Source organism: Borostomias antarcticus (assembly GCF_949987555.1).
Source record: "Borostomias antarcticus genome assembly, chromosome: 23".
NCBI lineage: Eukaryota > Metazoa > Chordata > Actinopteri > Stomiiformes > Stomiidae > Borostomias > Borostomias antarcticus.
The window spans coordinates 10,283,938-10,297,139 of NC_140256.1; the positions used below are offsets into that span (position 1 = coordinate 10,283,938).

General features: G+C 44.3%; 1 protein-coding gene across 1 annotated transcript; it reads left to right on the top strand.

Annotated features, from left to right (window-relative positions):
- Nucleotides 1–539: 539 nt before the first annotated feature.
- LOC311324373 (arrestin domain-containing protein 3-like) lies at nt 540–8,391 on the top strand (the record flags this gene model as incomplete). Its single annotated transcript, XM_084456834.1, has 6 exons — nt 540–801; nt 908–974; nt 2,940–3,084; nt 3,655–3,757; nt 5,162–5,428; nt 5,659–8,391. 5 exons carry the CDS (start codon nt 540–542, stop codon nt 5,371–5,373), a joined length of 789 nt encoding a protein of 262 aa, XP_084312960.1. The 3' UTR covers nt 5,374–5,428; nt 5,659–8,391.
- Nucleotides 8,392–13,202: the final 4,811 nt, after the last annotated feature.

Consider the following 13,202-nt stretch of genomic DNA (forward strand, 5'->3'; position numbering starts at 1 on the left):
TTTTGGTTCGTATGTAATTTGTAAGGTAAGCCAAGGTATTAGGTTGTAACCGTTAGTTGCTGTCCACGTAGAGTGATCTAGCTTAAAGTTATTCACCAAGTCAGGTAAAGTAGCCTAATGGCTTACCAAACGCCCAAATCCTTTGCTCTTTATTGTCACGCAAAAACTAGAAACAGCAGCGGGTTGTTTAAATGCCCTGGGCAATAAAATAAATTCTTTGCAGCATCTATGTTGTTCCAATATTACGACTTAAAAGCTCATGAACATCTCGAAAACACGTGAATGCAGCATACCTCATTCGAGTTAAAAAGAGAAGAAGCCCAAAGTCGCGCATTATAACGGACTTTGCGACTCGGATCAGGGTGTATCTGCAGAGCCGCACCCTGTTCATTCTGAGCGAAGACACGCCCTCGTATTCTGCGCGTGCGCAAAGTAAAGAAAAACAATAAGTTGCACACACCAAACTAGTAGGCTACTAGGGCAATCCTGCTTGACCACTGTATTTTCTCACGCATATTTTGTCTCTAGTTTCTATAAAGATGTTTCAAGAGACGTTTATGAATTTCAACATCAATTTCAACGCTTTAAATGCGAAGGGAAGCTTCTCAAGTGGCGACTTCATGGCCGGTCAGATCATCTTCGAGCTTGCGAAGACAACAAAGATCGAATCAATCAAAGTCTTTATAAAAGGGAAAGCCAGAATACTTTGGACAACGGGCGGTGGTAAGAAGAAATCAAGACGCACCCATTCGGCGAAGCTGAGTTTCTTCAACATCAGCATGGATGTTCTGCAGGCATATGGTAAAATGTTGTATTGCCGTCACAAATTAGCAAAAACATACGCCCGACCTATTATTCTAATCTAAGTTTTGTATGTGTGTGTTCGCGTGCTGCTTTAAATCAACAGCTGTTGGTCCCACAGTACTTCAACCAGGAACCCATACCTACCCCTTCAGTTGCCAACTTCCAGCGGGGTATGAATTTAGTCTATCTAATAATCGAACGGTCCCTTCTGTAGTAGCCATGGATGTATGGATGTATTAGGGTATAGTAGCCTACTCTGATGTCATCATCATGAACGATCCGTGGTTCTCAAACTAGGGGTCATCTGATATGAAAATGGGGTTGCATTTAGCTAATATAAAAATAACATGTTTTTATTTAGTCTTTGTAGGCTATCCCGAAAGCATAGTCATACAAAGGTCGTAATGTTATGCTAAAATGTACAAGTATAGGCCAAGTCATGGGCAGTATTTCTATTATTTGTATATACAAGACCTAACCCTAACCCTCCGAAATATTTCTGAATCAGCTAGAATCCGTTTATTGCCATTGTAGTTTTTCAACATAGGCGTACTAGGAATTACAAAAATTACAATTTTACAAATTAACACAAATTACACAATAATTATTGTGTAAAATTAAAATTAAGGTGGGATGGGATATATAAAGGTCTGGATGGATATTATGTAGGGTGTTATAATAAATAAAGTCCAGGGGGCTGTTAGAGTCATTCAGGAGCCGGATGGCTTGCGGGAAGAAGCTCTTCCTGAGCCTCTGTGCCTGCCATTTGAGTGCGGTATCTCTTCCCTGACCGTAGCAGAGAGAACAGTCCATTTCCTGGGTGGCTGGGGTCATTCAGGATCCTGTTGGCCTTGGTCTTGGTCTTGGACAGTGTCTCTCAATGGTGGTAGAGTCCATGGTGAAGGGGAGGGGGGGAGGGGGGTCAGAGGGGAACACAAGCCTTGTTGAAGAGGCTGATGGTGTGGGGAAGAAGCTGCCTCTGTGGCGTGCAGACGTGGTCCTCCTGATAAACAGCAGCCTCTTGCCTGAGGGGAATGGCGTGACGAGATTATGGCCGGGGTGGGAGGGGCCGGTGTAATCTTCCTGGCCAGCTTCAGGGTCCTGGAGTTGTGCAGGACCAGGAGGGAGAGCAGGTGGCAGCCGATCACCTTCTCGGCGGATCGGATGACGCGCTGCAGTTTGGTGGTAGATGATGATGGAGGAGGTGAGGATAGACTCGATGATGGAGGTGTAAAAGAGTTCCATCATTTCCTTTTGGTGGTCCGAATTTCTTCAGCTGCCTCAGAAAGTACATCCTTTGCTCGCCTCACCTCTGGAATATGTAGGGGTGGGACGCCCACCTCCGTTGTTCTCTGTAAAGCGCATTGTGTTGCCTCTGGGTATGAAATGCGCTATACAAATCAAACTTTGATTGACTGATTGATTTGCTGTGCCTTCTTCACGAGGGAGCTGGTGTTTAGTTCCCATTTGAGGTTCCTGAAGATAGTGGTGCCCAGGAAGCAGAAGGAGTCAACAGTGGGCACTGTGGTGTCATTCAATGTGACACCACTGTCTTGAGAGCGTTGAGCTCCAGGTTGTTTTGGCCACACCAGAACAGTAGCTGGTCGATCTCCCACCTGTAGGCGGAGGGAGATGAGTCCGATGAAGGTGGTGTCGTCCACAAACTTCAGGAGCTTGGAGCTTGATATAAGGCCAGATGGGGCCAGCTGTAGGTAGATCACCTATTAACAAATACTTAAGTGATTAGTAAGTAGTTTACTAATCGCTTGTTAATGATCTATTAACTCTTTAAGTCATAAGATCATAAATCATTAACCAACTATTAACATTTAATTCAGTCTTTAATAACTAATTAACACTTTTATCTCATAGCGGCAAACCGGATGCAACCTGATCGGATGACACTTAATACAAAAATGGATGATCGGTACCCAGACTGTAGCGGATGACAGTTTCAGAGAGGCGGGCTCTAGACAGGATCTGAATCTGGTAGTGAATGGAAACGTGACGTGAGGTTAGCTCGTCAGATTGGCGAGAGCTTTTGGGGCGAGGGTGGGGGTCGCGAGTCTGCCAACATTATTTAGAAGTTTTGAGAACCACAGGTAGAAGTCAAATTGTCTTGCTCATTCATTCAGAGACTTCCCATCCTCATTCCGTGGAGCCCATGGCAGTATATTCTACTGCCTGAAGGTGGAGATACGAAGACCTTGGCGTCTAATGAAGGCGTTTGTGACTGAATTCAAATTTGCTTCTCACGAACCCAACGACCCACAGCTTTTGGTAAGATTGCTCTTTGGTCTCCTCTCTTTGCCATATCTGGGGAGTACCCCAGAGTAGAACCTTGAAGATCATAAGCTCAATGTTAATACTTGGTTAACTTAACTAACTGTCTATACGGCCATTGTGAAGAGTAGCATGTGCCCTTTTTGGTAACGGTTTATATGAAGGGGTGTGCATAAGACTGGCATGACACTGTCATGACACTAAGGAGTACATAAGACATGACACATTTTTTGCACGCATGCGTGAGGCAAAATGCGCACAAATCATGCCCACAACAGGGCTCATGACTGCGACCAAAACTGCATATGCAACCATTATTTTTGAGAGTGCGAGTTCAAATTGAATGTGGCATTCGTGCGAGTGCATGACGATCAAGGCTGTTTTGGTGCACGTTCATGCAGGAAAGCATGCACACACTAGCATATTTCCAGATTCCTTCATGTGTCATGTCATGGTTTTATGACAGTGCCATGTCAGTCTCATGCACACCCCTTCAAATAAAATGCTACACACCTGGTCTTTTCATTCTGTTGAGAGATGAGCTGTAGTTTGGTTTTATGGTTGTAGGCTCCTTTGGCTGGCTCCAACAGCAAGATGCTGTGCTGTCTGTGGTGTGCTTCGGGCCCTATCACAATGACTACACGACTGGAGAGGAAAGGCTTTTGTCCAGGTATGGTGAAATAAACAACTCCCGCTATTTCATCACTTATCAACATTTTTATAAATGCATAGGTAACCATTTGAATTAGTTGCCTATGCTTGCTGCTGATATTGTAGCCAAATTTAGCAAGCATTCATGATTTACTAGGTAACATTTGCCATTACAACAGAGGCTGAAAAAATACAGTATGTAGTATGTATGTATGTAGTGCAGTACTGTATGTAGGCTAATCTGCTGATTCTATTAAAAATAATTACACTTGTTTTCATACAAATGTAAGCGCCCAATTCAATCCATACTTGTTGCATAATATTAATGTAATTCAGACATTCATATTTCAATTGCTGTTTGCTGCTTGTATGTTATTTTTAGGCAAATTTAGATAATTTCCCACCTATTTCTCTACATACTGTAGAGCAATGCCACATTCAGCTTTAGAGGTGTGGAAGCATTATAACTTAGCCATTAAACATGGAAAGACTGTAGTGTGCAAATACTGCACAAAGTCATATGTGAAGGTTTGAAAAGCCTGTGATTCAAAATAGCGCTGGCATGGAACAGTATGTGTTATAATGTATTTTCATACATTTTCATCCGCAGATCAGTCTGGTCATGCTCAGATTCAGACTGAGTTCCACACCACTGATATTTTCTGGGCCAATCACAACCGTTTATCTACTTTGATACAACAACTGTACCCATTTGATTTGATGATACAATGATACGACGACTAACCCATGTTTCGTTGCTCTGATTGGTTCTTCCTGGAAGAACCTGGAATCTTGCAACCGTAGTCATGTACTGTATACATTTCACAGAATGTTCATATTCAAAACAATAATGCCACAGTTGTTTAAAGTGATGTTTACTTGGACCAGGAGCGCAGATCTCATGACAACTTAGGGGGGGGGGGGTGTATCTCTGAACGTGCGTGAGGCAAACCGGGCACGTGTGCGAATCACGCCCACAACAGGGCTCGATAGAATCTGCACAGTAGATATGCTCCCATGAACATTTATTTCCACCTCAAGAGTGAGGGCTTGCGCCCGAAGGTATCGGTTAAAATTATCGTTAGTACTTTATCTTCTTCACTGGCTCAGTCGGTCTCTCCCTACTGCACTCTCCCTGCCTGCACTTACATCATCACTGCGCATGTACGTAACAGCACTGACGAAATGAGCAAAACATTCCTTTTACCTGTTTAGAATTGGGGGGGTGGCACAATGTTATTCAGAAGTTGAAGGGGACATATCACCTGTGTCCCCCGTGGGATCTGGATGCATGCTTGGACCAAAAAGCCGTTGCCCTCATGACCTAAAGTTCCATTGGTTCCACTGAAAAGGTCTTATAGAGACATCTTGAAATTGGAACACTCATTTAGGCAACTAATCACACATTCTTTTTTCACTTCAGGAGAGACCATTAAAATCATGTGTGAGTTCAGCAACCCCACATCCAGGGATGCCACTCCGAAGGCAGTCCTCGTGCAGCACCAGAGGTATTTCAGCAGTGGTGGAGCCAAGAAGATGGTTGAAACCCGTCTGGCCTCAGAGATTGGTCCACCTGTCAACGGCGGGAGCCCAGAGACGACGCTACAGGGAGATGACGCTGAGCATCCCTCCTGATACCGCTCACTCCATCTCCAACTGTAGCATCCTTGTGGTGGAATACAGTGTGGTTGTAGGTATCAGTATGGAATGGATGTAGTGTTCACCTTTTTGTTTGGGGGACAGTGGTTTTCCTTCTTGTTGTAGTGAAGTCTGACGCACATATGAAAGCACATATGAAAGCAGAGTTAGTAGCTCTATTGTGTGCATGTGATCCATTTCAGAGAGAGGATTGAATCGATTCAAAGCTTTTTAGGACTTTGATCTGACCTGGTTTTGTGTTGTCTTTTTTTTCTCTTACAGGTGAGACTGTGTGTCAAATATTCCTCGGACATCAAGGTAGTGTTCCCCATTATTCTGTGTAATTTTCCAACACCGCCTCCTGACTATTATTAATTGACTTACATACGTTTGCCAAACATATTGTGCGTGTGCGTGTGTGTGTGTGTGTGCACGAGTGTGCGTGCGTGTTGCGTGTCCGTGTCCAAAACCTTTTTTGCCTTATGCAGTGTGTCAGTTTACTTGATGAGAGCAAAAATATCCAGATGGCTCTCAGTCTGTTACTTATTAGTATGAAGTCTCCGACGTAACTTCAGGCGAGGCATGGACGTCAATGCCGGGTTAATCGGCAGAGGCTAATCAGTCACACCCCGTATGACGCAACCCACCAGCTGACTGTCAGCTGTCATAGCATTGGTTCAGCTCGCTAGAGCACATGTATTTAAGCTGTCAAAACATGTCATTACTCGCTCTTGCCATTACTGCTGATCGCTGTATCTGCATGCTCGCCCCACCTCCTCCCCTGCTCCGCCCGTGTTCTGTCGATGTCATCTCTGTTGTCATCGTTGCTCTGTTCTGGGGGTATTGCTGCATTCTTCTGGTATTCTACTATGCGTCGGCTAGTGGAAGCCGGGGAATTTCACTAGCTTAGTCTCTGTGGCTCTCCGTGGTGATCGTGGGCCGAAACATCTCCGAAGGGCCATCCAGCGGTCCCTCCGGTCACCATGGAGGCAGAGACACTAGGCTGTATCTCCTTCGGACTCCACAAAGCGTCGACCATTGGAGGCCAGAGACTATAATGTACAGCAGTCCCTCTGTGGCTCTCTTAGACGGTCTTAGTGGGCTGAGTTACCTCCGAGCGTCTTCCCAATCGTGGCCCACTCTGATTGTCATAGAGGCAGGGGGCTAGATGCCGTTCCCTCTTCCGGCACTCTGGGCCAAGCGGCCCAGAGGGGGGGAACATCTAGATTGCCTCCCCCTACTAACACGCTTTCCACATGCGTGGAAGGCAGGGGGCCCCCCGAACAGAGCACACCACCAAAAATTCATATCCTGTATATATTGTTGCATGCTATTAAATGGGTAAATTTTGACTAAAGTGATCTCGACTGAATTAGTATTATTGCACATGGGGCTATACTACTTGGCGCTTTGTCATCCCTCTCAGGTTTAGACACTAACTTAAGCCGCTCCTTGCTCTCGTCACACCTAAATCCACCCAGCGTAGCCGAGTGTATTTGTATTTCCCCTAACGCTGATTGGCAAGATCGTTTTCTGATCTGGCACAAACAGATCTCCATAGAGGGTATCCAGACTGATTTGCGAGAGAAACAGAATGTGAGCTGGTGAGATCAGGATGGTCTAACGAAGCTAGTTGTAGAGCTCAAGATGATGATTTCCGGATCTCTCCTGGTATTTGTCAACTTTATGGAGTGAATCTGTGTAATCATATTGTTATTGCAATGTTGGCCCCTGTGATATACTAATGCACAAAGGCTGTAATTAATGAATTCCTTTGAGTTGCCCACTGCGTTAAAAACTACAAATTCCTGGTTTCAAATGGCTCTACACAATATGTGAGCACTACAAATCACAGAAATGTGTGGTGCTCCCGCTATCTGATGAATTACTCGTAGAACGGCCCCTGAGCATTTTCTTTCAAATTCTGGAAATCCAGAAAACACAAATTAACACATTTAATTATAATGTACAATAATTTGTTCTTCCACTTTTAGGATAGATGATCATTCAGAATATCCTACACTACACCTGATCACAATTTACACCAGCACGACCGTGCTGGTTGGATTTAGAATGGATGAACGATGCCTATTTCATGAACCTTATTGCTCTGTAGAGGTATAGTTGGAGGAGATGGAGAGTGAGCCCATCTATGAATTTATACTGTACAGTCTACTGTATATCTGAGCAAGCATCAAGGCTACGTCTCGAAAATAATGTGTTGATAGTTAATGTTTGCAACAGTGCAGGGAATCCTGAGCCTCTTGAGACCATCCTGATCTTGCAAGCTCACATTCAGTTTCTCTCACAAATCAGTCTGGACAGATCTCCAGTGCCCGATCAGCCAATAAGCATTTTTTGAGAAAATACTAAAAGCTACACTGGGCGGGTTTAGGTGTGATGACAGTGGGAAGTGGTTGAAGTTCGAATAGATGTTTATAGACGGATGGTTCATCCAATCACCTGCCAAGTATTGAAATAAAATAAAACAAAAAGTAAATATTGAAAGTGCCTGCCGTTTTCCAAACAGTTTCCATTTTATGCGAAGCAAACCAGATGGTTATGCGAAGCAAGCTTACAGCAAGAGTTGTATTGGGTTGTTGGGTCGCTCCGTGGAAGCATGCCGAGACCACCCTCTCTAGGCAGTCTCTGTCTGGTTGATTTTGTGCATAATTGAGTGTGATTGCTGTGTTCACATGCTCTGTGTGTGATTTAGGTAGCATTCGGTGTTCTGAAAAGTTGGCCTACCTCCTCAGGATGACCTACCACCCATTATATTATGTTTAATTCATGGGTAGCACATCCTGTCAGGTAGGAAATATCTATCGGAATGTCCTACGACGCATTTTATTGTGCTTTATTCATGGATAGCGCATCCTGTCAGGTAGGAAATGTTGATAGACATTTTGACATTTCCTACCTGCATTCTGATAGACATTTACTCTCTGACAGGATGCGCTATAAGCACACTATAGGGCATTCTGATAGACATTCAGGTAGGAAATTTCTTATCAGAATGCCCTACTACCCATTATATTGTGCTTAAACCATGGGTAAATCCTGCCAAGAAATGTATATCAGAATGCCCTACTACCCATTATTGATCTAAACCATGTATCTCAACAAGCCTTACAGTACAACAGTTGATGTTACAGATATGATGCCTTGTATGATATTTTGAATGTCTTATCTGTTTTTATCATGTGTAAAAAGGGTGGAAAAATCTCTGTCAGAATGTTTCAATTGAAAAGTCTAAACCACCATAAACGTAAACCTGTTGATTGTCAGTTTTATACCCGATATAGTTTCTATAAAAATAAAAATGTATGTAAAAATTCTGTATGTTTTTTTTATTTTTTAAACTTGCTGTTTACTCAAGTTATCTGGGGGGTCTACAGAATCTTACAGGAATGTATTGAAAAGAGTCATCAGAGTATGAAAGATCATGAAATTAAAGTGGAGGCAGAGGATGATGCAGCTATAGTGTGTCATTGTATGTAGCCTACAATGTAACACAGGTTACAGCCTATAGGGCAACTCATTTGATAAGTAAACCAAAATATCCTCATCAGAACGTACTTTATGTGTCCGTATGTCGTGTCATTTTTATGGGAATTCTAATATTACTACAGTTCTTCTCACACTCATCTTGGGGGGCAGGGGTTAACAGATTCAGGTGAGAGATGGAAGCCTTCAGATGCAGAAGGAGCTAATCTCCAACCAGGCCTCCATCTTAATCCTTTATTTTATTTGTTATTGTCCTGAGAACGTGATGGGGTTATGTTATGCTCCCAATTGTTCATCATCACTCTGCCCACCAGGGAATAGCAAGTTTAATACACCCATGGCAGCAACTCGTAAGCAAGCAGACATCGGGGACTTGAAGTTCAATCTCGTAAACTTTATAATGGCAACATTAAGACAGAAACATTGGCTTCTGGTGGACATAGCGCTGAAATAGCCTACGCCCTACAGCAAGGGTGGGACTAATCTACTGTAGGAATTAATCATCCCGTCGTCCACAGACGAGCCTCTCATCTTTGTCTTCAGTTATCCCGGTCCTCCATACACCTGGTGATCTCATCGGTGGTCTCTTATTCGGCATCAATCTTAATTATGTCCACAAATGTTTTAGTAGGACGTCCTTGCGACTTGCGTCTGCGCCATGGAGATGGCTCCCATAACACCAGCTTGCTGGCCGGAAGCTCATAGTGTCTGTAGCAGTGCCCAGCCAGCCTCATTCTCCTTGCTGCCATCTTCCCACTCAGCCTCTCTCTGTACAGATCTTCAATACTGACGTGCGCGTTATGACTTATGTCAAGTGCTGCATGTAGCATTCTGGTGTAGCATCCGTCCAGCGACCTCTGCGGGGAGTGGTTCAGGGTCCAGCACTCACAGTCATACAGGAGAATGGCCTCCGCAGTGGCGTTGAAGAATTGGAGCTTGGATTTCCACACATTGCTCATACCGTTTAGAGCTCTCCACGTGAGCGCCCTCCTCACTTTGAAGTCCTGCTCCGTTGAGTTGACCCAAGAGCCCAGGTATTTGAAGTCCTCAACCTCCTTCAGAGCAGTACCTTCAGCTGTCACTAGGGGCAGATGTTCCGGGGTGTTATAGGTGATGACCTCAGTTTTCTTGGTGTTCAGTCCAAGACCCACCTTGGCACATTCCTTTTCCACACAGCTCTTTGCTTGCCTCACTTGGTTAGATATCAGGCTAATGTCGTCAGCGTAGTGCAGGTCTGTTAGGACTACAGCGTGATACCTTCCTCCTAGGTGTTATAGTGAAGCCGAGATCCTCCTCCCTTCCCTGGATTGCCTGCCTAAGTGCGTAGTCCATGACTATTTGTAGTATATTTGTATACTGTATCATACTGTATTACATCAATCATACTGTATTACTCTCATGTAGTAATCATTTTTATTAAGAATAATGAATAAACTAAACTAGGAACTGTGTTATTATAAGTAGTTTAACATGTGAGCAAAGCAGATGTCCTGTCCTGAGTCAATAAGATAGCACCTTTGAAGTCAGTTAGCCTACAGTTGTAACATGATCCTAGCCCCCAAATAGCCCCATGTCCGAGGGGGTCAGACATCAGTTGACCGTTTGTGACCATGTTTGTATTCCTTGTATGCAAATTTGTTTGTCATGCGATTCCTGGCCTGAAGCCAGATATAAGCTCGGCACCTCGAATGAGAACCTTAGTAATGCCTACAGATTTGACCCGTGTTAGGCTTGCTCAATAAAGTGACGATTAGACGTTTTTGGCCTCCTTGAAGTTCTCTTCCACACGAAGATGATGCTTTTGAAATACACTGCATATTATTAAGAGGAAGGGCGCCAGAGTGTCCCCTTTTAACACTCCTGCCATGATGTCAAAATCTTCACTGTTGCCGTCCAGCGTCACAACCCTTGTCCTTGTGTTCGAATACATGAGCCCTATGGTCCTTAAGGATTCTCATCATGCAAGCTGTGTGCATTTAGTAACTGTATCAGCTGACGTTTTATCTTGACCTCTGTTGCATGGTTTTTCATGGTTGCATCTGGCAGGGCGTGACTTCTCGCTACCTGAGAAACATCAAGATCAAATGTCATTGTGCCATAAAAATACAGCCTGTATAGCCCACATCACTAAAATACACTGACAAGGAAGTGAAAATGTGTAACCCCAGATGCTTTCCTACCCCCCACCCTACCCCAACCCCTGCCTCTATCTGGGCCCAGGCACGCACACACACACAGACACACATCAGGGTTTGCCACACCTCTCCCATGATGCTCTTATCCTTTCTTGCTCTAAAAATGTAGTTTGATGTAATGTACTGCTCTATATATGGCTCTGTGTGCTACTAACCCTGCTCTGCCTCCCCTCTCCCTAGTGCCTCTCTCTCTCCCTCCTATCTTCTAACCAGGTCCAGTGGATGCCCCACTGTCACCAGTAGACCACCCTGAGTCCGATAGATACCCCTGTGTCTGCTGCAGATGTCGTAGCAAATTAGTTAACACACACACACGCACACACAGACATACAACAGTCCACTTCCGGCCTTAGGCCTGGGTCCAGTACCCCCTTCCCCTCACCCTACCCCGGGTCCGTATCCTCTTCCTACCCCCACCCTACCCCTGACCCCTGCCTCTACCTGGACCCAGGCACACTCACACACACACTGACAGACACCAGTCCTGGGCTCAGATCCCCTTCCCCTCACCCTAACCCGGGTCCGTATCCTTTTCCTACCCCCCACCCTACCCAAACCCCTGCCTCTATCTGGGCCCAGGCACATTTATGCACACACAGACATACACCAATGTTTGCCATGTCTCTCCTATGATGTTATTAGCCTCTCTTACTCTGAAAATGTAATTTAATGTTATTTATTGCTCTATAAATGTTCTTAGCCGGTAGACAAACATACTCCAGGAGCTTGCTCGATCGCCTCGTTGAGAGGGGTCAGGGAAGAATTTTTACAGCTCACTTATCTGGCCCCCGGGTGATTACTGTTTTTTTGCTTCCCTCTGGAATATGTAGGGGTGGGATGTCTGCCCACCTCCCTTGTTCTCTGTAAAGCGCATTGTGTTGCCTCTGGGTATGAAATGCGCTATATAAATAAAGCTTTGATTGATTGATTGATTGATGTTGCTTCATATAAAAATGTAGGCTACCCTACTGGTCTAGGACTTACATGTTAAACGTATACAGTAGGCCTACTGTATGCCAGCACCCTAGTCTTAATCAGAATATGGTGTATTGTGAAGGCTGATCTTAACGCGACTCTAAGGCTCACCAGCAATAAGTACTATCTATATGTTCAAATAAAAACAACACGTTGTGTAAAATATGATGCTATAAGCGGACCTGGCAACTCTGCTTGGCTCAATGAAACAACTGAACATTTCCTAAATTTGTCAATTTATCTGAATTAGCAAAAGAAAATGTGATTTTTGGTATATGTAAGAAAGATGGAGCACAGGACTGAGGATTTAGCATTATTATTCTTGGAAAATTATTTTATATACATACTGTAAGAATAGATTCCTGAAAGCTCAACCGAATTTCTTCATATTTCACAATCAATCAATCAAAGCTTTATTTGTATAGCGCATTTCATACCCAGAGGCAACACAATCCGCTTTACAGAGAACAAGGGAGGTGGGCATACGACCCACTCTCTACATATTCCAGAGGGAAGCAAAAAAACAGTAATCACCCGGGGGCCAGATAAGTGAGCTGTAAAAATTCTTCCCTGACCCCTCTCAACAAGGCGATCGAGCAAGCTCCAGGAGTATGTTTGTCTACCGGCTAAGAACATTTATAAAGCAATACATTACATTAAATTACATTTCAGAGTAAGAGAGGCTAAAAAGCATCATAGGAGAGAGAACATTCTACGGACATGCTACGACATCCACAGCAGACACGGGGGGTATCTATCGGACTCCGGGAGGTCTGCTGGTGACAGTGGGGCATCCACTGGACCTGGTTAGAAGATAGGAGGGAGAGAGAGAGGTACTAGGGAGAGGGAAGGCAGAACAGGGTTAGTAGCACATAGAGCCATACAGACCACACAGATATTGAAACAGGCAACCTGGGGCAAGCTCCTGGAATATATTTGTCTAATGGCTAAGAACATTTAAAGAACAATAAATTACATTAAATTAAGTTTTCAGAGCAAGAAAGGCTAAGAGCATCAGGTCCAGGCCTAAGCCGGATGTGGACTGATGTGTGTCTGTGTGTACGTGTGTGTGTGTGTGTGTACTAAATACTACGATATCCACAGCTCCACAGCTGACACTGGACCTGGTTAGAGGATAGGAGGGAGAGA